A 22,933-nucleotide genomic window follows, 5' to 3' on the forward strand; every position below is an offset into this window, starting at 1 on the left:
TGTGTTCTGGAGAGTGTGTGTTCTGGAGTGTGTGTTCTGGAGAGTGTGTTCTGAGAGTGTGTGTTCTGAAGAGTGTGTTCTGGGAGTGTGTTCTGAGAGTGTGTGTTCTGGAGAGTGTGTGTTCTGGAGAGTGTGTTCTGAAGAGTGTGTTCTGGAGAGTGTGTTCTGGAGAGTGTGTTCTGAGAGTGTGTGTTCTGGGAGTGTGTTCTGAGAGTGTGTGTTCTGGAGAGTGTGTTCTGGAGAGTGTGTTCTGGAGAGTGTGTGTTCTGGAGAGTGTGTTCTGAAGAGTGTGTTCTGGAGAGTGTGTGTTCTGGGAGTGTGTGTTCTGGAGAGTGTGTTCTGAGAGTGTGTGTTCTGGGAGTGTGTTCTGAGAGTGTGTGTTCTGGGAGTGTGTTCTGGAGTGTGTGTTCTGGGAGTGTGTTCTGAGAGTGTGTGTTCTGAGAGTGTGTGTTCTGAGAGTGTGTGTTCTGGGAGTGTGTTCTGGAGTGTGTGTTCTGGGAGTGTGTTCTGAGAGTGTGTGTTCTGGGAGTGTGTTCTGAGAGTGTGTTCTGAGAGTGTGTGTTCTGGGAGTGTGTTCTGAAAGTGTGTGTTCTGGAGAGTGTGTGTTCTGGGAGTGTGTTCTGGAGAGTGTGTGTTCTGGAGTGTGTGTTCTGGAGAGTGTGTTCTAGGAGTGTGTTCTGAGAGTGTGTGTTCTGGAGAGTGTGTTCTGGGAGTGTGTTCTGAGAGTGTGTGTTCTGGGAGTGTGTTCTGAGAGTGTGTGTTCTGGGAGTGTGTTCTGAGAGTGTGTGTTCTGGGAGTGTGTTCTGAGAGTGTGTGTTCTGGGAGTGTGTTCTGAGAGTGTGTGTTCTGGGAGTGTGTTCTGAAAGTGTGTTCTGGAGAGTGTGTGTTCTGGGAGTGTGTTCTGGAGAGTGTGTGTTCTGGAGAGTGTGTTCTGGAGAGTGTGTTCTGGAGAGTGTGTGTTCTGAAGAGTGTGTTCTGGGAGTGTGTTCTGAGAGTGTGTGTTCTGAAGAGTGTGTTCTGGGAGTGTGTTCTGAGAGTGTGTGTTCTGGAGAGTGTGTGTTCTGGAGAGTGTGTTCTGAAGAGTGTGTTCTGGAGAGTGTGTGTTCTGAAGAGTGTGTTCTGGAGAGTGTGTTCTGGAGAGTGTGTTCTGGAGAGTGTGTGTTCTAGAGAGTGTGTGTTCTGAAGAGTGTGTTCTGGGAGTGTGTTCTGAGAGTGTGTGTTCTGGAGAGTGTGTGTTCTGAAGAGTGTGTTCTGAGAGTGTGTTCTGGAGAGTGTGTTCTGGAGAGTGTGTTCTGGAGAGTGTGTTCTGAGAGAGTGTGTTCTGGAGAGTGTGTGTTCTGGGAGTGTGTTCTGGAGAGTGTGTTCTGGAGAGTGTGTGTTCTGGAGAGAGTGTGTTCTGGAGAGAGTGTGTTCTGGAGAGAGTGTGTTCTGGAGAGTGTGTGTTCTGAGAGTGTGTTCTGAGAGTGTGTTCTGGAGAGTGTGTTCTGGAGAGTGTGTTCTGAGAGTGTGTGTTCTGGGAGTGTGTTCTGAGAGTGTGTTCTGGGAGTGTGTTCTGAGAGTGTGTTCTGGAGAGTGTGTGTTCTGGAGAGTGTGTTCTGGAGAGTGTGTTCTGAGAGTGTGTTCTGAGAGTGTGTTCTGGAGAGAGTGTGTTCTGGAGTGTGTGTTCTGAGAGTGTGTTCTGGAGAGTGTGTGTTCTGGAGTGTGTGTTCTGGAGAGTGTGTTCTGAGAGTGTGTGTTCTGAAGAGTGTGTTCTGGGAGTGTTTTCTGAGAGTGTGTGTTCTGGAGAGTGTGTGTTCTGGAGAGTGTGTTCTGAAGAGTGTGTTCTGGAGAGTGTGTTCTGGAGAGTGTGTTCTGAGAGTGTGTGTTCTGGGAGTGTGTTCTGGAGAGTGTGTTCTGGAGAGTGTGTTCTGGAGAGTGTGTGTTCTGGAGAGTGTGTTCTGAAGAGTGTGTTCTGGAGAGTGTGTGTTCTGGGAGTGTGTGTTCTGGAGAGTGTGTTCTGAGAGTGTGTGTTCTGGGAGTGTGTTCTGAGAGTGTGTGTTCTGGGAGTGTGTTCTGGAGTGTGTGTTCTGGGAGTGTGTTCTGAGAGTGTGTGTTCTGAGAGTGTGTGTTCTGAGAGTGTGTGTTCTGGGAGTGTGTTCTGGAGTGTGTGTTCTGGGAGTGTGTTCTGAGAGTGTGTGTTCTGGGAGTGTGTTCTGAGAGTGTGTTCTGAGAGTGTGTGTTCTGGGAGTGTGTTCTGAAAGTGTGTGTTCTGGAGAGTGTGTGTTCTGGAGTGTGTTCTGGAGAGTGTGTTCTAGGAGTGTGTTCTGAGAGTGTGTGTTCTGGAGAGTGTGTTCTGGGAGTGTTTTCTGAGAGTGTGTGTTCTGGGAGTGTGTTCTGGAGAGTGTGTTCTGAGAGTGTGTGTTCTGGGAGTGTGTGTTCTGGAGAGTGTGTTCTGAGAGTGTGTGTTCTGGGAGTGTGTTCTGGAGTGTGTGTTCTGGGAGTGTGTTCTGAGAGTGTGTGTTCTGGGAGTGTGTTCTGAGAGTGTGTGTTCTGGGAGTGTGTTCTGAAAGTGTGTGTTCTGGAGAGTGTGTGTTCTGGGAGTGTGTTCTGGAGAGTGTGTGTTCTGGAGTGTGTGTTCTGGAGAGTGTGTTCTAGGAGTGTGTTCTGAGAGTGTGTGTTCTGGAGAGTGTGTTCTGGGAGTGTGTTCTGAGAGTGTGTGTTCTGGGAGTGTGTTCTGGAGAGTGTGTTCTGGAGAGTGTGTGTTCTGGGAGTGTGTGTTCTGCAGAGTGTGTTCTGAGAGTGTTCTGAGAGTGTATTCTGGAGAGTGTGTGTTCTGGAGAGTGTGTGTTCTGAAGAGTGTGTTCTGGAGAGTGTGTGTTCTGAAGAGTGTGTGTTCTGGAGAGTGTGTTCTGGAGAGTGTGTTCTGGAGAGTGTGTGTTCTGAAGAGTGTGTTCTGGGAGTGTGTTCTGAGAGTGTGTGTTCTGAAGAGTGTGTTCTGGGAGTGTGTTCTGAGAGTGTGTGTTCTGGAGAGTGTGTGTTCTGGAGAGTGTGTGTTCTGGAGAGTGTGTTCTGAAGAGTGTGTTCTGGAGAGTGTGTGTTCTGAAGAGTGTGTTCTGGAGAGTGTGTTCTGGAGAGTGTGTTCTGGAGAGTGTGTGTTCTAGAGAGTGTGTGTTCTGAAGAGTGTGTTCTGGGAGTGTGTTCTGAGAGTGTGTGTTCTGGAGAGTGTGTGTTCTGAAGAGTGTGTTCTGAGAGTGTGTTCTGGAGAGTGTGTTCTGGAGAGTGTGTTCTGGAGAGTGTGTTCTGAGAGTGTGTTCTGGAGAGTGTGTTCTGAGAGAGTGTGTTCTGGAGAGTGTGTGTTCTGGGAGTGTGTTCTGGAGAGTGTGTTCTGGAGAGTGTGTGTTCTGGAGAGAGTGTGTTCTGGAGAGAGTGTGTTCTGGAGAGTGTGTGTTCTGGAGAGTGTGTGTTCTGAGAGTGTGTTCTGAGAGTGTGTTCTGGAGAGTGTGTTCTGGAGAGTGTGTTCTGAGAGTGTGTGTTCTGGGAGTGTGTTCTGAGAGTGTGTTCTGGGAGTGTGTTCTGAGAGTGTGTTCTGGAGAGTGTGTGTTCTGGAGAGTGTGTTCTGGAGAGTGTGTTCTGGAGAGTGTGTTCTGAGAGTGTGTTCTGAGAGTGTGTTCTGAGAGTGTGTTCTGGAGAGAGTGTGTTCTGGAGTGTGTGTTCTGAGAGTGTGTTCTGGAGAGTGTGTTCTGGGAGTGTGTTCTGGAGAGTGTGTTCTGGAGAGTGTGTGTTCTGGAGAGTGTGTTCTGAGAGTGTGTGTTCTGGGAGTGTGTTCTGAGAGTGTGTGTTCTGGGAGTGTGTTCTGGAGTGTGTGTTCTGGGAGTGTGTTCTGGAGAGTGTGTTCTGGAGAGTGTGTGTTCTGGAGAGTGTGTGTTCTGGAGAGTGTGTGTTCTGGAGAGTGTGTTCTGAGAGTGTGTGTTCGGAGAGTGTGTGTTCTGGAGAGTGTGTGTTCTGGAGAGTGTGTTCTGGAGAGTGTGTTCTGGAGAGTGTGTGTTCTGGGAGTGTGTGTTCTGGAGAGTGTGTTCTGAGAGTGTGTTCTGGGAGTGTGTTCTGAGAGTGTGTGTTCTGAAGAGTGTGTTCTGAGAGTGTGTTCTGGAGAGTGTGTTCTGGAGAGTGTGTTCTGGAGAGTGTGTTCTGAGAGTGTGTTCTGAGAGTGTGTGTTCTGGAGAGTGTGTGTTCTGAGAGTGTGTTCTGAGAGTGTGTTCTGGAGAGTGTTCTGGGAGTGTGTTCTGGAGTGTGTTCTGGAGTGTGTTCTGGGAGTGTGTTCTGGAGAGTGTGTGTTCTGGGAGTGTGTGTTCTGGAGTGTGTTCTGAGAGTGTGTGTTCTGGAGAGTGTGTGTTCTGGGAGTGTGTTCTGAGAGTGTGTTCTGGAGAGTGTTCTGGGAGTGTGTTCTGGAGTGTGTTCTGGAGTGTGTTCTGGGAGTGTGTTCTGGGAGTGTGTTCTGAGAGTGTGTGTTCTGGAGAGTGTGTGTTCTGGGAGTGTGTTCTGAGAGTGTGTTCTGGAGAGTGTTCTGGGAGTGTGTTCTGGAGTGTGTTCTGGAGTGTGTTCTGGGAGTGTGTTCTGGAGAGTGTGTGTTCTGGGAGTGTGTTCTGGAGTGTGTTCTGAGAGTGTGTGTTCTGGAGAGTGTGTTCTGGAGTTCTCACAACTGTGTTCCTTTCTTGAAAGAAATTATATCTGTGAGGATTTCCAGTCTGGATTTAGACCGTACCATAGTACCGAGACAGCTCTCGTTAGAGTCACAAATGATTTGCTCTTGTCATCCGATCGTGGTTGTATCTCGCTATTAGTGTTACTCCATCTTAGTGCTGCATTTGACACCATTGACCACAACGTTCTTTTAAATAGACTAGAACATTATGTTGGCATTAGGGGAAATGCACTAGCATGGTTTAAATCATACTTATCTGACCGTTATCAGTTTGTAGCAGTAAATGATGAGATGTCTCATCGATCACAAGTTCAGTATGGCGTACCACAAGGCTCAGTACTAGGACCGCTGCTGTTCACTCTGTACATGCTACTAGGGATGTCCCGATCCGATCACATGATCGGAAATCGGGCCCGATCACGTGTTTTCAGACTCGATCGGAATCGGACGTTACCTCCCGATCAGGACTCGGATATATATATTCTCATTATTTTTTAACACATCAATATTTATGCGGTGGCACAGAGTTACGCCGGTTTCACACTGCACGCGTTAGTAAGCAGCGCAGGAGCGGTGAGCAGGAGCAGGACACGTGCGTTTTGCTTTCACACTGGCAGCGTTTGTCACGCGCGGCTGAACCGCGGGTTGTGTAGGCTACAGACAGAGTACTCCATAATGGATAAGTTGGCATTGCTTTTTTTCGTTTTCAAATACATTTAAGAGAAAAGACTTGTCAAGAAGCTTATTTTATTAATAATTTCATTTATATAACTTTTGTTTCATCTTTGATTTTATTGTTATGGCAACAAGTTTGTTTTTGGACATTTGTTTTCTTTTTAAATTGCTGTTGGTCATTTGATTGACTTTTTAAAACACAATAGATATCATCAATGCACTTTTTGGATAAAACTGTGGTGTATTTTGGCCATGATCAATGTATTATCACTTTAATTCAGCAAAAGCGGCGCAGCAAAAATAGACTCGGCGCCGAAACGATCGCGGCACTCCTGCTCTGCTCTGCTCTGCTATACGCACTGCACGCTCTGCTAACAGTGCAGTGTGAAACCGGTGTAAGAGTTAGGAGTGCAGTTCCTAAAAGCACATTACTGGCTTTGCAAACACTGTAGCACTTTTATTTTTTATTTGTTTACATGCCTGCCGGGTATTTTAAGTTGAGGTGCTATTTGTTTATATATTAGACTTTTTTTATATTTACTGTTGCACTAAGTCCAAAAGTGAAGAATTTATGTATTACTTGATTGTTCAAGCTACCTCACAGAAGTGCTCTGTTTGTTAACAGAGTTGATGAATGTTAAAATAAGGTGAATTAAATAAAAAATAAGGAACATCCTGGATCTGTTTTTTCGCTCTTCTTTATTCTTTTTTTATGTATTAAGTATCGGATCGGGACTCGGTATCGGCAGATACTCAAAATCAAATGACTCGGACTCGGACTCGAGGGCAAAAAAACCTGATCGGGACATCCCTACATGCTACCATTAGGAGATATCATTAGGAAACATGGAATTAGCTTTCACTGTTATGCTGACGATACTCAGCTGTATATTTCTTCAAAACCTAACGAAACTTATCAATTCATAAAATTAACGGAATGCATAGCTGATATAAAAAATTGGATGACTCGTAATTTCCTACTTCTAAATTCTGAAAAAAACAGAGTTTCTAATTATTGGACAAAAAACTTCCTCACGTAATAATCTAGAATACTGTCTAACACTTGATGGCTGCTCTGTTAAGTCTTCGTCGTCGGTTAGGAACCTGGGTGTGTGTGTGTGTGCGTGTGTGTGTGTGTGTGTGTGTGTGTGTGTGTGCTCTTTGATACCAATCTTTCATTTGAAAGTCACGTGTCTAGTATCTGTAAAACTGCATTTTTCCATCTTAAAAATATATCTAAATTACGCCATATGCTCTCATTGACAAATGCGGAACAACTAGTTCATGCGTTCATGACCTCAAGGCTAGATTATTGTAATGCTCTACTGGGTGGTTGCCCTGCACGTTTAATAAACAAACTACAGCTGGTTCAAAACGCAGCCGCTCGAGTTCTTACCAGAACCAGGAAGTATGACCATATTAGCCCGGTTCTGTCAACACTGCACTGGCTTCCTATTAAACATCGCATACATTTTTAAATATTGCTGATTACTTACAAAGCACTAAATGGTTTAGCTCCGCAGTGCTTGAGCGAGCTCTTAACGCATTATAGTCCTTCACGTCTATTGCGATCTCAAAACTCCGGCCAGGTGATAATACCTAGAATATCAAAATCGACTGCTGGCGGTAGATCCTTCTCCTATTTAGCACCAAAACTCTGGAACAGTCTTCCTACCATTGTCCGGGAAGCAGACACACTCTGTCAGTTCAAAGCCAGATTAAAGACACATCTCTTTGACCTAGCATTCACATAATACATTATAGACTTCTATAATTTAATGTTAGGCTGCATAGATTAGGTCAGCCGGAACCGGGAACACTTCCCATAAATCCTGATGTACTCGTTCATAACCCTAACCCTAACCCTAACATCATGAGAAGAATGGCATCTACGCTAATTTTAGTGCCTGTGTTTATCCCGAGGTTTTCCCGCAGCCTGCCGGATCCAGGCCGTATCCAGATCTGACGAAGGACCTTCGCCTGGACCGATGACAACGCAGTGCTGAAGTGCCAACTAGTCTCTCCCTATGGAGGATCCCTCTACCACTCTACAGATAAGGCGTTGTCGGGAAATTCGTTTCGCGTTCCTACCCCAAAGCAACAAAATAAAATAAAATTCTTTATCAAAATTTATAAGGAAAGACAAGTACTTTGTTTAGGCTTGGCTTGTAGGGAATTCCAAACCTGCGTATATTCAAACGCACATAACTATTGAACCCGTTCTAAATGCGCATGTGAACGCCATCAGCGTTTCTCACAGGTTCGCGTTTAAAGTCTGTGTAGAGGGAATGGTGTCGTCTTAGCGGCCCCTAATTTAATAACAAATGATCGTTGCGACGGAAGCAAATCAATCAAAACTAACTTTAGATGGAAAATAACTTAACTCTGCTATAAAGCCAAAACAATCTCTGTTACCTTAAATTATACGCTTATCTCTGTGAAGCTGCTTTGAAACAATCTACGTTGTTAAAAGCGCTATATAAATGAAGATGACTTGACTTGACTTGACTTGGAGTATGTGTTCTGGAGTGTGTTCTGGAAGTGTGTTCTGGAGTGTGTTCTGGGAATGTGTTCTGGAGTCCAACACGTGTCAGAAAAGGTTCGTCTGAATGTTTTATAACACACTTTACACTCTGAAATGTTCTAGCAGTAAATATAACCTGTCTATTATTTATCACAATACACAACAGTTATAAGGGCTTTAATGTGTGTGTGTGCGTGCGTGCGTGCGTGCGTGCGTGTGTGTGTGCGCGTGCGTGTGTGTGTGTGAGACTGCGTGTGTGTGTGTGTGTGTGTGTCCACCCATGCTAATCTAAGCGTCTCGTGTGATCAGGCTGGATTCAGTGAACCTGTAAAGTAGGTCACATGACGCATCACTGACACACAGCAAGAGATGATCGGCCCTCATGCTGTTACTGAGTTGTGTTGATATAAAGGGATAAAGGTCAGAGGTCACCCACAACCAAGAGAAAAGAGAAAAGACATGGAATTTATGCACAATTTTGTAAATCACTTTTTTGTTATTCTCATTATTCTTCAAGGTGATTCTCATTCTTTTCATGTTCTTATATTATTTATTATATATTATATATAGCATTACAGTAATGAGAGTCAGTATATACATCATCTGGACCGTCTTCTGCACTAATAACTGTGAGTTTCAGAAACGTTTGATGATTTCTGCTACAGTGATTATTTCACAGCCTGGAGGGGCTTATTGTTTTTATAAAATGTGGGCATGCAATATATGATAAAAGACAAATATTAAAAAAATTGTTCTGCCAAGAAATAAAGTTTGTTACTCTAGAAGTTGGCAAGCAAAGAGACTTGGCACATTCACAGCCGTCGAGACTGAAGGCCTGAACCCTGGAACACAAGAACATGTTCTGAGCCAAAATGGCAAAAACAGTTTTATTAAAAAAAGTTTAATCATAAAGTTTATGAGCTTGTCTTTGATGATTTAATCTAAATCTGTATGTCAAAAAAGGTGGTAATTAATTAATCTCTTAAAATGTAATCAAATGTAAATTTTAAAGTTCCTCTTATATTGTGTAACAGTTTAAAATAAAACAAGGAAAGAAAATTGTGATATTCCTGTAAAAAAAAAATCATACAGTATTATTATTATTGTTATTATTACTTTAGGAAAGGACATTCTTCTGTACAAATTTCTTCACTTGTAATGTAAAATAAAATTATTATTGTTACATTATTTTTACAGTTAAATATTACAATGGTAATATTTCTTATTTTGTTTGCTTGCTTATTTAGTTATTTTTACTTTGTAATAATAATAATTATTATTATTATTGGAAATCATAAAACTTTAATAAATGTACTAACATTTTAACAATAATAGGGCCGTATGAAAAGTATTTTATCTTTTAAAAAATTCTGTGTTGTCTGTTTTAATTTTAAATTTTTAGTTTTATGATTTACTAAAAAACAATATTTGTCAAAAAAAATACAATAATGATGAAATTAATGCATAAAACTTACATATTGCTATAATAATAATAATAATAACAATAATGACAATTGTTATTGCAATTAATATTATTATTTTATAGCCATATTGATATAGTAATAATAATAATAATAATCTTTATTATTATGTCAATACGGCTATCAATTAATGATATATAATCACAAAACACCTATAAAACAATCACATAAAACCTGGATTTTATGTTTTATTTAAATCGCAATCACAATTTTTATTAGATTTTTCCTGTATTTCCCCAGTGTGTCTCACCTTCAGCTTGTCGAATCGTATTATTATTAATATTTTATAGTCATACTGATATATAATCACAAAACACCTATAAAACAATCACATAAAACCTGGATTTTATGTTTTATTTAAATCGCAATCACAATTTTTATTAGATTTTTCCTGTATTTCCCCAGTGTGTCTCACCTTCAGCTTGTCGAATCGTATTATTATTAATATTTTATAGTCATACTGATATATAATCACAAAACACCTATAAAACAATCACATAAAACCTGGATTTTATGTTTTATTTAAATCGCAATCACAATTTTTATTAGATTTTTCCTGTATTTCCCCAGTGTGTCTCACCTTCAGCTTGTCGAATCGTATTATTATTAATATTTTATAGTCATACTGATATATAATCACAAAACACCTATAAAACAATCACATAAAACATGGATTTTATGTTTTATTTAAATCTCAATCACAATTTTTATTAGATTTTTCCTGTATTTCCCCAGTGTGTCTCACCTTCAGCTTGTCGAATCGTATTATTATTAATATTTTATAGTCATACTGATATATAATCACAAAACACCTATAAAACAATCACATAAAACCTGGATTTTATGTTTTATTTAAATCGCAATCACAATTTTTATTAGATTTTTCCTGTATTTCCCCAGTGTGTCTCACCTTCAGCTTGTCAAATCATATTATTATTAATATTTTATAGTCATACTGATATATAATCACAAAACACCTATAAAACAATCACATAAAACCTGGATTTTATGTTTTATTTAAATCGCAATCACAATTTTTATTAGATTTTTCCTGTATTTCCCCAGTGTGTCTCACCTTCAGCTTGTCGAATCGTATTATTATTAATATTTTATAGTCATAATAATATATAATCACAAAACACCTATAAAACAATCACATAAAACCTGGATTTTATGTTTATTTAAATCGCAATCACAATTTTTATTAGATTTTTCCTGTATTTCCCCAGTGTCTCACCTTCAGCTTGTCAAATCATATTATTATTAATATTTTATAGTCATACTGATATATAATCACAAAACACCTATAAAACAATCACATAAAACCTGGATTTTATGTTTTATTTAAATCGCAATCACAATTTTTATTAGATTTTTCCTGTATTTCTCCAGTGTGTCTCACCTTCAGCTTGTCGAATCGTATTATTATTAATATTTTATAGTCATACTAATATATAATCACAAAACACCTATAAAACAATCACATAAAACCTGGATTTTATGTTTTATTTAAATCGCAATCACAATTTTTATTAGATTTTTCCTGTATTTCCCCAGTGTGTCTCACCTTCAGCTTGTCGAATCGTATTATTATTAATATTTTATAGTCATACTAATATATAATCACAAAACACCTATAAAACAATCACATAAAACCTGGATTTTATGTTTTATTTAAATCGCAATCACAATTTTTATTCGATTTTTCCTGTATTTCCCCAGTGTGTCTCACCTTCAGCTTGTCGAAGCGCTCGCCCAGCGCCGCCACCTGGTGCTCTCGGTGATGCCCGACCAGTTTACACAGAGAGCAGATCAGCTGCTCATCCGTCACACAGTACATGTTGACCTTCTCCTCCGCGTGTTCGGGACAGGCCAGTCCTCGGACCCGAGCGTCCGGTACCGGCTCCGTCAGCCGGTGGCCTGTGAACGGCTTCTTGTTAGGGTGCGTGGCCCGCAGGCACTCCTGGCAGTACGAGACCTCACAGGTCACGCAGGTCTTCAGCGCCTCCTGGGGCGGGTCGGTCTCACAGAACTGGCACTGGACCGGGGAACTCATGCTCGCGCGCCGGGTCTCGCTCGGGGAGTTCGGGCCGCTCAGCGAGGCCTTCTGGAAGCGCTCGATGATGTTCTGCAGAGTCACGTTGCGCTTGAGCCCGTCTAGGCCCTGCGGGTCGAGGGCGATGGCATATCGGCAGGTGGGACACTGGAAAGCGGAGACGGGTTTGGACTCGTCGGATGAGCTTCGGTGGGACACCAGAATCCGATGAGCACAGTTAAAGCACAGGCTGTGGGCGCAGGGCAGAAGAAGAGGATCCTCGAACAGCTCCAGACAGATTGGGCAAGTCAACTCCGACTCCAGTGTGTCCATCTTCAGTGAAGCGATCGGGACGCCAGCGAAACCCAGGGAAGCCGTTTAGCCGTCTGTGAAGGAGTTAAACATGGCTTTACTTCTGGTTTAACACTCAAAACATCATCGGACCAGTGCAAAACATTCATTCAAGCACTTAAACTGATCAAAAGTGACAGTAAAGACATTTATAATGTTATAGATTCTATTTAAAATAAATGCTGTTCTTTTAATCTTTCTATTCATTAAAGAATCCTGATAAATAAAATGTATCCCAGTTTTCACAAAAGCATGAACAGTTTTCAACACTGATAATAATCATAAATGTTTCTTGATCATCAAATCCTCATATTAGAGTGATTTCTGAAGGATCATGTGACACTGAAGACTGGAGTAATGATGCTGAACATTCAGCTTTGATCACAGGAATAAATTACACTTTACTATATATTCACATAGAAAACAGCTGATTTACATTATAATAATATTCCACAATTTTTACTGTATTTCTGATCAATTAAATGAATACTGCCTTGGCTTGGTGAGACTTCTTTTAGAAAAATGTTACCGACCTCAAATTTTTGAGCGACAGTGTATTTTGCCTCACAAACCACTCAAAGCTTTCATGACTCATTAATATTTGACAATCATAGGCTGTAGGAAAGAAAAAGCAAAAGTGAGAGCTCTTTATCCTGATACTCTGATGTTCCTCCGGAGTAAAAGATCCCAGTAATAGGAAAATCCTCTAGTGTTTCAGAAGAGATCTCAGAGGAAGTCTCAAACACTTCTCATTAAATGAGCTGCTCCACATTCATCTTAAATCTAATACTCTTACTGGATGGGTTCAATCCATCCTGATGTAGTCCAATAAAGATAGCTTAATCATTTTTGAGTGCTTAACTATGTATTGTTGGTATTGCAAAACCACCAGATAAATCTTAGTTATACGGACGTTCAGGGAATCCTCAATACCTCAGTTCAGGATGATCAGAGGAGCTTGGAACAAAAACTCTTCCTTAGAGCACTTTTCAAGGAAAACATTTGGCACATACTTATTCCTTATATAGAACTTAAGTCCGAATGTAATGATCAAGAATGCTCAAAGTTTCACTTTTAATGGAGCCAATCAAGTGCAGTTTTATAAAGTCCCCCTATTGTGCTTTTTAGGATATTCCCTTTCATATAGTGTATAATAAAGCTGGTTGTGAATGTACAAGTTTCAAAGATCAATAGCAATTCTGAACTGAAACGAGTCGTCTGTAATTCAGTCTCACTTCCTGCTGAAATTAGCATAATGCCCTCCTCTGGTGTTGATTGGCTGAGCAGCGTCTCTTAGCTCCGCCCTCAAACACTGTAGTGTATCTGAGACTGGAGGAGTTTGGTTCGTGTTGTTCGTGTCGAGAAGACGCTGTTTTCTGAGATTGATACGGTGAAACCCACGCCATCCTCACTGTTCGTATCACTGAGATCAAGAGCTGAGATTCAGATATGATAATGAGCGGTTGCTTTCTGACCAATCACAGCAGGGCAGCTCTCAGAGAGGCGGGGCTTAGAGAGACTGAATCTTTGATCGAAGCGTTCGAGAGAAAACAGCTGATTTTTCCACCTCAGATGCATGTACATCTTCTGTTAGGAACCTTTAAAACGGCATAATAGGGGCACGTTCAATATTACCCTAACTTTGTTTGAGTTGATTATCTCTGGTGGGAGCAACCTAAAATTTTCAACGATGAATATGTGAAATTTAGATTTTTGAGATTTTACAACCAACCAAATTCCAACTTCGAAGCAACCAACATTACAATTTTTGGACCACTTAAAAATAGACAGAACCAGTGACTGACCACTACTGACTCACTTAGTGTCGTTTATATCCCACAGGGAATTTGGGGAAAAACATCTGAAATACGTTGATACTTCCTAAACTATTAAACAGCAACAAATGCAAACTCAGTGAACATTTGCACATGTCATCAAAGCAGCACGCCGGGCCTGTGAGCATTGTGTTTATGATTGTGTAATATTATAATCTGCTGATGTCAGAGAGCTTGACGGCTCAGTCGAGCAGAATCTGGACTCTTTGTTTGGGAGCAGATGCACTGATGTCCATCACACTCAATCACACGGACTCCCATCACACGCTCATTATGAAGCTCGTTACTCCACCACGACCTGTGAGGATCCAGCAATTACTGTTTCCAAAGCCATCGCCACACAAAAGGCCAATTGTCTGAAGTTCATACAATATCTGTAAAGATGTGCACAGAAACAGTTGCTTGCTGTAAACAATGACCTTCGTTTATTATCTGATGAATATATGAATCTGAACCACAGTAAGATTCGTTTATACTGTATTATCACCAAATTATGCACAAAAATATGCCTCTGGTTTCATATTTCACATTTTAAAATACCAGAGCCAAGCCAGAACCCTCAATAATACAAAATAATAAATAATACAAATGCATGTGAATTATGTAAAGCCCAAACAGCAGCTTTGTGCCTTATTTCTATTCTAAACAAAGCCATAAAAGATAATTAATCAGAAGATTAGTTTATGAGTAAGATGAGAGGATTAAACAGTATTAAATCGAAGCATCAGGACGAATTAATGTTTAACTGTTAAAATTCCTTCAGAGCAACAGACCAAAAACATTATTAGGCTACACTTTATTTTAAGGTGTCTTTGTTACACTGTAATTATATATTTAAGTACTGAGTAATATGAACTACATCATACAATAGGGTTTGGTTTAGGGTTTGTTGCATGTAATTATTCATAATTTATAGTTATTATTATACAGTAGGCTAACTAGTACATGTAACAATGACATTGTAAAATAAAGCGTCATATTACTCTAATCATTCATTGACTTGACAATCGCAGTTTAGCAGAACAAAATGTGACCCATTTCCACAGGAATTAACTTTAAACTCAGTAAAGTAACAGTTTCCCGAACCCTCTGAGTGCAACGCAATGCGTTCGAGATTCAAACTGAAGATGCACGCGGAATATTATACGGAGACAGATTCATATTCAGAGTATCATACAGTCTGCTGTCACACACACACACACACACACACACACACACACACACACGTTACAGTAACGCAGTTGTGTTTCACCCACCGATGGATTTCGCGTCTCTTCGCGCTTCACAGCCATTTCCAGAACTTCTGTTCAGATTTCAGAAAGCTTGTTTTGTTCGGAGAAAAGCTCTTGTGGAAGAGCAAGAATTCCAGATGGTTCATTCCCACATAACACGCTTAATCCAAAGTCACTGCCAGTGCGAGAGGCTGAACTCACACACACTCACACACACTCGTACAGAGGGAAGTCCGACCCATTTCCGCGAATCGGTTCTTTCGAACAGTTCGATTCAGCGAACCAGAGATTCTATGATTCTTTTACGTCATCACGTAACCCTTGACATCGCGGCGCGGTATTTCTAAAACATTCCAATAAATATGTCAGCATATCGGATTAATGGCAAAATATTTTACACATAAATGTACATTTTTAAAATGTTTATTATATTCAGAAATTCATTTAATTGAATAATGAATTGAGTAATGAATTCTCAGATGCAAAATGCAGTAAAACTTTGTAGTTTGTTTGAATTATATAATATGGTGTAGTTTCATTATTTATTTATTTATTTGTTTGATTTTATTTTAATTATACTCTAGTATAATTATTATTATTTAATTTGATGTATTGTTATGTTTATTTTAATTGATTCAATATGGTTCTGTTGTGTTGAGTCTTCACGCCAGTTTTCTTTCACTGTATAATTACTGTTTATGCCATTTTGATGTATTTAGATTTTATATTCAATAAAAAAAAAGCATGTACATTTTAGTGTCATTTTCATATTCTGATTTAGACTTTATTTTTATATTTTGTTTTAATTTTTGTCATGTTTTTTAACCATAAAGCTTATGTATTTTTGCTTATTGTAATTACATTGATGTCAAACAAACAAACAAACATAAAAGCACTTTAGACCTCAATATGAATTTTTGGAAAGGACAAGTTTAAGTCAATATCAACATAAATAAATTATTATTTTGTGACACAAATGAATGCAAAATATTTTATTAAACAGTAAACAAAATTATGAATATAGAAAATACTAGAACTATTTATAAACCATCTCACAAAATGAATTAGCATCTTTCAGATTTTGCAAGTTCAAGTTGTAAATATTTCAGCACATTATAATTCCTAATATTTAACTATGTGACGATTATACAGCAAATTATCTATCGAATCCTTGCATGATTATAAAAATATGAATTATCAATAACTGGTTAACTGTAAGTTACATAACCAAATATTGTGGAAATTATATTTTCACATCATTTAATGTGAAATAATGAGGCTATGTGAAATTATTAATGATCTTAATATTAGCCTATAATTACCTATTTAAAAGGCATGTGTATAGATAAAATATTGTTAAAATTATTAATTCCTATAATTAATTATGGGAAGCACTAAAACGTATACATGTTATGGCCTCAGTGTTTACCGTAATGTTTTTACAAAAAATAAATAAATAAATAAATACACTATGAATCATCGCGAGTCTGAAAGAGGTAGTGACTGAAGAACCGTTCGTAATGATTCAAAACGATTCGTTAACCGAGTCATTTTGAGTGCGGTATTGTGAACTGGTTCATGAGCGGACTCGACTCAAAAGAATGATTCTTTGGTGAATCTACATCACTAATAAACACACAGAGACTCAGAGGGAGAGAGAGAGAGAGTAAGTAAAGTCTGCACAACAGGAAAAGCTCCCTGATAATTCCAGGAAAAGCGACTCCGCCTAGAGAAAGAGTGGAAAGAGATTGGAGAGAGTGAGTGTCTGTCTCTCTATCTCTCCATCAGCTTCTCTTCTGAGGACACAATGCTGGATCTGAGAGGGAATAAAACACATCTGACTGACAGTAAATATTTATATGTGTGTTTAAGACTGCATGTGCTGTATCTGCATCTCTCCTCCTCTCCTCTATCTCTCCTCTCCTTCATCTCTCCTCTCCTTCATCTCTCCTCTCCTCTCCTTCATCTCTCCTCTCCTCTATCTCTCCTCTCCTTCATCTCTCCTCTCCTTCATCTCTCCTCTCCTCTCCTTCATCTCTCCTCTCCTCTCCTTCATCTCTCCTCTCCTCTCCTCTCCTTCAGCTCTCCTCTCCTCTCCTTCATCTCTCCTCTCCTTCATCTCTCCTCTCCTCTCCTTCATCTCTCCTCTCCTCTCCTTCATCTCTCCTCTCCTCTCCTTCATCTCTCCTCTCCTTCATCTCTCCTCTCCTCTCCTTCATCTCTACTCTCTTCTCCTTCATCTGTCCTCCTCTCCTCTCCTCTCCTCTCCTCTCCTTCATCTCTCCTCTCCTCTCATCCTCCTCTCCTCTCCTTCATCTCTCCTCTCCTCTCCTTCATCTCTACTCTCTTCTCCTTCATCTGTCCTCCTCTCCTCTCCTCTCCTCTCCTTCATCTCTCCTCTCCTCTCATCCTCCTCTCCTCTCCTTCATCTCTCCTCTCCTCTCCTTCATCTCTACTCTCTTCTCCTTCATCTGTCCTCCTCTTCTCTCCTCTCCTCTCCTCTCCTTCATCTCTCCTCTCCTCTCATCCTCCTCTCCTCTCCTTCATCTCTCCTCTCCTCTCCTTCATCTCTACTCTCTTCTCCTTCATCTGTCCTCCTCTCCTCTCCTCTCCTTTCCTTACCTCTCCTTCATCTCTCCTCTCCTCTCCTCCTCCTCTCCTCTCCTTCATCTCTCCTCTCCTCTCCTTCATCTCTACTCTCTTCTCCTTCATCTGTCCTCCTCTCCTCTCCTCTCCTTTCCTTTCCTCTCCTTCATCTCTCCTCTCCTCTCCTCCTCCTCTCCTCTCCTTCATCTCTCCTCTCCTTCATCTCCCCCTCTCCTCTATCTCTCCTCTCCTTCATCTCCCCCTCTCCTCTATCTCTCCTCTCCTCTCCTCTCCTTCATCTCTCCTCTCCTCTATCTCTCCTCTCCTTCATCTCCCCCTCTCCTCTATCTCTCCTCTCCTCTCCTCTCCTCCTCCTCTCCTCTCCTCTATCTCTCCTCTCCTTCATCTCCCCCTCTCCTCTTCTCTCCTCTCCTCTCCTTTCCTCTCCTTCATCTCTCCATCTCTCCTCTCCTTCCTCTCTCCTCTCCTCTCCTTCATCTCTCCTCTCCTCTCCTCTCCTTTCCTTTCCTCTCCTTCATCTCTCCTCTCCTCTCCTCCTCCTCTCCTCTCCTTCATCTCTCCTCTCCTTCATCTCCCCCTCTCCTCTATCTCTCCTCTCCTTCATCTCCCCCTCTCCTCTATCTCTCCTCTCCTCTCCTCTCCTTCATCTCTCCTCTCCTCTATCTCTCCTCTCCTTCATCTCCCCCTCTCCTCTATCTCTCCTCTCCTCTCCTCTCCTCCTCCTCTCCTCTCCTCTATCTCTCCTCTCCTTCATCTCCCCCTCTCCTCTTCTCTCCTCTCCTCTCCTTTCCTTACCTCTCCTTCATCTCTCCTCTCCTCTCCTCCTCCTCTCCTCTCCTTCATCTCTCCTCTCCTCTCCTCTCCTCCTCCTCTCCTCTCCTCTATCTCTCCTCTCCTCCTCCTCTCCTCTCCTTCATCTCTCCTCTCCTTCATCTCCCCCTCTCCTCTTCTCTCCTCTCCTCTCCTCTCCTTTCCTTACCTCTCCTTCATCTCTCCTCTCCTCTCCTCCTCCTCTCCTTCATCTCTCCTCTCCTTCATCTCCCCCTCTCCTCTATCTCTCCTCTTCTTCATCTCCCCCTCTCCTTCATCTCCCTCTATCTCTCCTCTCCTCTCCTCTCCTTCATCTCTCCTCTCCTCTCCTCCTCCTCTCCTCTCCTTCATCTCTCCTCTCCTTCATCTCCCCCTCTCCTCTATCTCTCCTCTTCTTCATCTCCCCCTCTCCTTCATCTCCCTCTATCTCTCCTCTCCTCTCCTCTCCTCTCCTTCATCTCTCCTCTCCTCTATCTCTCCTCTTCTTCATCTCCCCCTCTCCTCTATCTCTCCTCTCCTCTCCTCCTCCTCTCCTCTCCTCTATCTCTCCTCTCCTTCATCTCCCCCTCTCCTTCATCTCTCCTCTCCTTCATCTCCCCCTCTCCTCTATCTCTCCTCTCCTTCATCTCCCCCTCTCCTCTATCTCTCCTCTCCTCTCCTCCTCCTCTCCTCTCCTTCATCTCTCCTCTCCTCTCCTTCATCTCTACTCTCTTCTCCTTCATCTGTCCTCCTCTCCTCTCCTCTCCTTTCCTTACCTCTCCTTCATCTCTCCTCTCCTCTCCTCCTCCTCTCCTCTCCTTCATCTCTCCTCTCCTTCATCTCCCCCTCTCCTCTATCTCTCCTCTCCTTCATCTCCCCCTCTCCTCTATCTCTCCTCTCCTCTCCTTCATCTCTCCTACATCTCTCCTCCTCTCCTCTCCTCTCCTACATCTCTCCTCCTCTCCTCTATCTCTCCTCTCCTCTCCTTCATCTCCCCCTCTCCTCTATCTCTCCTTCATCTCCTCTATCTCTCCTCTCCTCTCCTCTATCTCTCCTCTCCTCTCCTCTCCTCTATCTCTCCTCTCCTCTCCTTCATCTCTCCTCTCCTCTCCTTCATCTCCCCCTCTCCTCAATCTCTCCTCTCCTCTCCTCTCCTCTATCTCTCCTCTCCTCTCCTTCATCTCCCCCTCTCCTCTCCTTCATCTCCCCCTCTCCTCTATCTCTCCTCTCCTCTCCTCTATCTCTCCTCTCCTCTATCTATCTCTCCTCTCCTCTATCTCTCCTCTCCTTCATCTCCCCCTCTCCTCTATCTCTCCTCTCCTCTCCTCTATCTCTCCTCTCCTCTCCTTCATCTCTCTTCTCCTCTCCTTCATCTCCCCCTCTCCTCTATCTCTCCTCTCCTCTCCTCTCCTCTATCTCTCCTCTCCTCTCCTTCATCTCTCCTCTCCTTCATCTCCCCCTCTCCTCTATCTCTCCTCTCCTCTCCTCTCCTCTATCTCTCCTCTCCTCTATCTCTCCTCTCCTCTCCTCTATCTCTCCTGTCCTCTATCTCTCCTCTCCTTCATCTCCCCCTCTCCTCTATCTCTCCTCTCCTCTCCTTCATATCCCCCTCTCCTCTCCTCTCCTCTCCTCTATCTCTCCTCTCCTTCATCTCCCCCTCTCCTCTATCTCTCCTCTCCTCTCCTTCATATCCCCCTCTCCTCTCCTCTCCTCTCCTCTATCTCTCCTCTCCTTCATCTCCCCCTCTCCTTTCCTCTCCTCTCCTTCATCTCTCCTCTCTTCGCCTTCATCCCTCCTCCTCTCCTCTCCTTCATCTCTCGTCTCCTCTCCTTCATCTCCCCCTCTCCTCTATCTCTCCTCTCCTCTTCTTCATCTCCCCCTCTCCTCTATCTCTCCTCTCCTCTCCTTCATCTCTCCTCTCCTCTCCTTCATCTCTACTCTCCTCTCCTTCATCTCTCCTCTCCTACATCTCTCCTCCTCTCCTTTTCCTCTCCTACATGTCTCCTTTTCCTCTCCTCTCCTCTTCTCTCCTCTCCTCTCCTTCATCTCTCCATCTCTCCTCTCCTTCCTCTCTCCTCTCCTCTCCTTCATCTCTCCTCTCCTCTCCTCTCCTCTCCTTCATCTCTCCTCTCCTCTCCATCTCTCCTCTCCTTCATCTCTCCTCTCCATCTCTCCTCTCCATCTCTTCTCTCCTCTCCTTCATCTCTCCTCTCCATCTCTCCTCTCCTCTCCTTCATCTCTCCTCTCCATCTCTCCTCTCCTTCCTCTCTCCTCTCCTCTCCTCTCCTTCATCTCTCCTCTCCCCTCCTTTCCTCTCATTCATCTCTCCTCTCCATCTCTCCTCTCCTTCATCTCTCCTCTCCTCTCCTTTCCTCTCATTCATCTCTCCTCTCCATCTCTCCTCTCCTCTCCTCTCCTCTCCTCTCCATCTCTCCATCTCTTCTCTCCTTCATCTTTCCTCACCTCTCCTTCATCTCCTCTCCTCTTCTTCATCTCTCCTCTCCTCCATCTCTCCTCCTCTCCTCTCCTCTCCTTCATCTCTCCTCTCCTCTCCTTCATCTCTCCTCTCCTCCATCTCTCCTCCTCTCCTCTCCTCTCCTTCATCTCTCCTCTCCTTCATCTCTCCTCCTCTCCTCTCCTCTCCTTCATCTCTCCTCCTCTCCTTCATCTCTCCTCTCCTTCATCTCTCCTCTCCTTCATCTCTCCTCCTCTCCTCTCCTCTCCTTCATCTCTCCTCTCCTCTCCTTCATCTCTCCTCCTCTCCTCTCCTCTCCTTCATCTCTCCTCTCCTTCATCTTTCCACTCCTCTCCTTCATCTCTCCTCCTCTCCTCTCCTCTCCTTCATCTCTCCTCTCCTCTCCTTCATCTCTCCTCCTCTCCTCTCCTCTCCTTCATCTTTCCTCACCTCTCCTTCAGCTCTCCTCTCCTCTCCTTCATCTCTCCTCTCCTTCATCTCTCCTCTCCTCTCCTTCATCTTTCCTCTCCTCTCCTTCATCTCCTCTCCTTCATCTTTCCTCACCTCTCCTTCATCTCTCCTCCTCTCCTCTCCTTCATCTTTCCTCACCTCTCCTCCTCTCCTCTCCTCTCCTCTCCTCTCCTTCATCTTTCCTCACCTCTCCTTCAGCTCTCCTCTCCTTCATCTTTCCTCACCTCTCCTTCATCTCTCCTCCTCTCCTCTCCTTCATCTTTCCTCACCTCTCCTTCAGCTCTCCTCCTCTCCTCTCCTCTCCTCTCCTTCATCTTTCCTCACCTCTCCTTCAGCTCTCCTCTCCTCTCCTTCATCTCTCCTCTCCTTCATCTCTCCTCTCCTTCATCTCTCCTCTCCTTCATCTCTCCTCACCTCTCCTTTAGCTCTCCTCTCCTTCATCTCTCCTCTCCTTCATCTCCCCTCAATTCCTCCTCTCCTCTTTTCTCCTCTCCTCTCAATTCCTTCTCCCCTCTTCTCTGAATTCTTCCTCTCCTCCTCTTTTCTCCTCTCATCTCCTCTCCTCTCAATTCCTCCTCACCTCCTCTTTTCTTCTCTCCTCTCCTCTCAATTCCTCACCTCCTCTTTTCTTCTCTCCTATCCTCTCAATTCCTCCTCTCCTTTTCTCCCCTCATCTCCTCACCTCTCCTCCTCCTCTCCTCTTTTCTCCTCTCCTCTAAATTCCTCCTCTCCTCCTCTTTTCTCCTCATCCTCTCCTCTCCTCTCAATTCCTCCTCTCCTCTTTTCTCCTCCCCTCTCAATTCCTCCTCTTCTCTTCTCCTCTCAATTCCTCCTCTCCTCTCAATTCCTCCTCTCTTCTCCTCTCCTCTAAATTCCTCCTCTCCTCCTCTTTTCTCCTCTCCTCCTCTCCTCTCCTCTCAATTCCTCCTCTCCTCTTTTCTCCTCTCCTCTAAATTCCTCCTCTCCTCCTCTTTTCTCCTCTCATCCTCTCCTCTCCTCTCAATTCCTCCTCTCCTCTTTTCTCCTCCCCTCTCAATTCCTCCTCTTCTCTTCTCCTCTCAATTCCTCCTCTCCTCTCAATTCCTCCTCTCTTCTCCTCTAAATTCCTCCTCTCCTCCTCTTTTCTCCTCTTTTCTTCTCTCCTCTCCTCTCAATTCCTCCTCTCCTTTTCTCCCCTCATCTCCTCACCTCTCCTCCTCCTCTCCTCTTTTCTCCTCTCCTCTAAATTCCTCCTCTCCTCCTCTTTTCTCCTCTCATCCTCTCCTCTCCTCTCAATTCCTCCTCTCTTCTTTTCTCCTCCCATCTCAATTCCTCCTCTTCTCTTCTCCTCTCAATTCCTCCTCTCTTCTCCTCTCCTCTAAATTCCTCCTCTCCTCCTCTTTTCTCCTCTCATCCTCTCCTCTCCTCTCAATTCCTCCTCTCCTCTTTTCTCCTCTCCTCTAAATTCTTCCTCTCCTCCTCTTTTCTACTCTCCTGCCCTCTCAATTCCTCCTTTTCTCCTCCCCTCTCAATTCCTCCTCTCCTCTCAATTCCCCCTTCTCCTCTTTTCTCCTCTCAATTCCTCCTCTCCTCCTCTTTTCTCCTCTCCTTCCCTCTCAATCCCTCCTCTCCTCCTCACCTCTCCTCTCATCTCCTCTTCTGCTGTCCAGTCGATTGGCTTTGCTTCAGGCCCAGATGTTACACGGATATAAAACGCCTTCAAATTAATTAATCTTGAATTAATATTACCGTGAACCACAAAGTCCAACAAAAAGCCCCATTCACACGAGGCTGAAGAGAGAAACGCAAAAACAGCAGATT

The 22,933-nt window shown here is 43.1% G+C and overlaps 1 protein-coding gene across 4 annotated transcripts in view; it reads right to left on the reverse strand.

The window, feature by feature from the left end:
- mid1 (midline 1) overlaps window positions 1-22,933 on the reverse strand; it is a 72,751-nt gene that overhangs the window by 29,382 nt on the left and 20,436 nt on the right. For 3 of the 4 annotated variants that reach the window (XR_013822253.1, XM_079880968.1, XM_079880969.1), the window contains exon 2: window positions 11,091-11,779. Coding sequence is in view for 2 of the 4 variants with exons in the window: in XM_079880968.1 (XP_079737094.1) it covers window positions 11,091-11,726 (636 nt within the window). In the remaining 2 variants the exon portion in view is untranslated. Of the gene's footprint in view, window positions 1-11,090; window positions 11,780-14,835; window positions 15,062-22,933 lie in introns of those variants that run through there. The other variant, XR_013822254.1, reaches the window with a different exon arrangement.

This window comes from Squalius cephalus (assembly GCF_949319135.1).
Source record: "Squalius cephalus genome assembly, chromosome: 9".
Lineage (NCBI taxonomy): Eukaryota > Metazoa > Chordata > Actinopteri > Cypriniformes > Leuciscidae > Squalius > Squalius cephalus.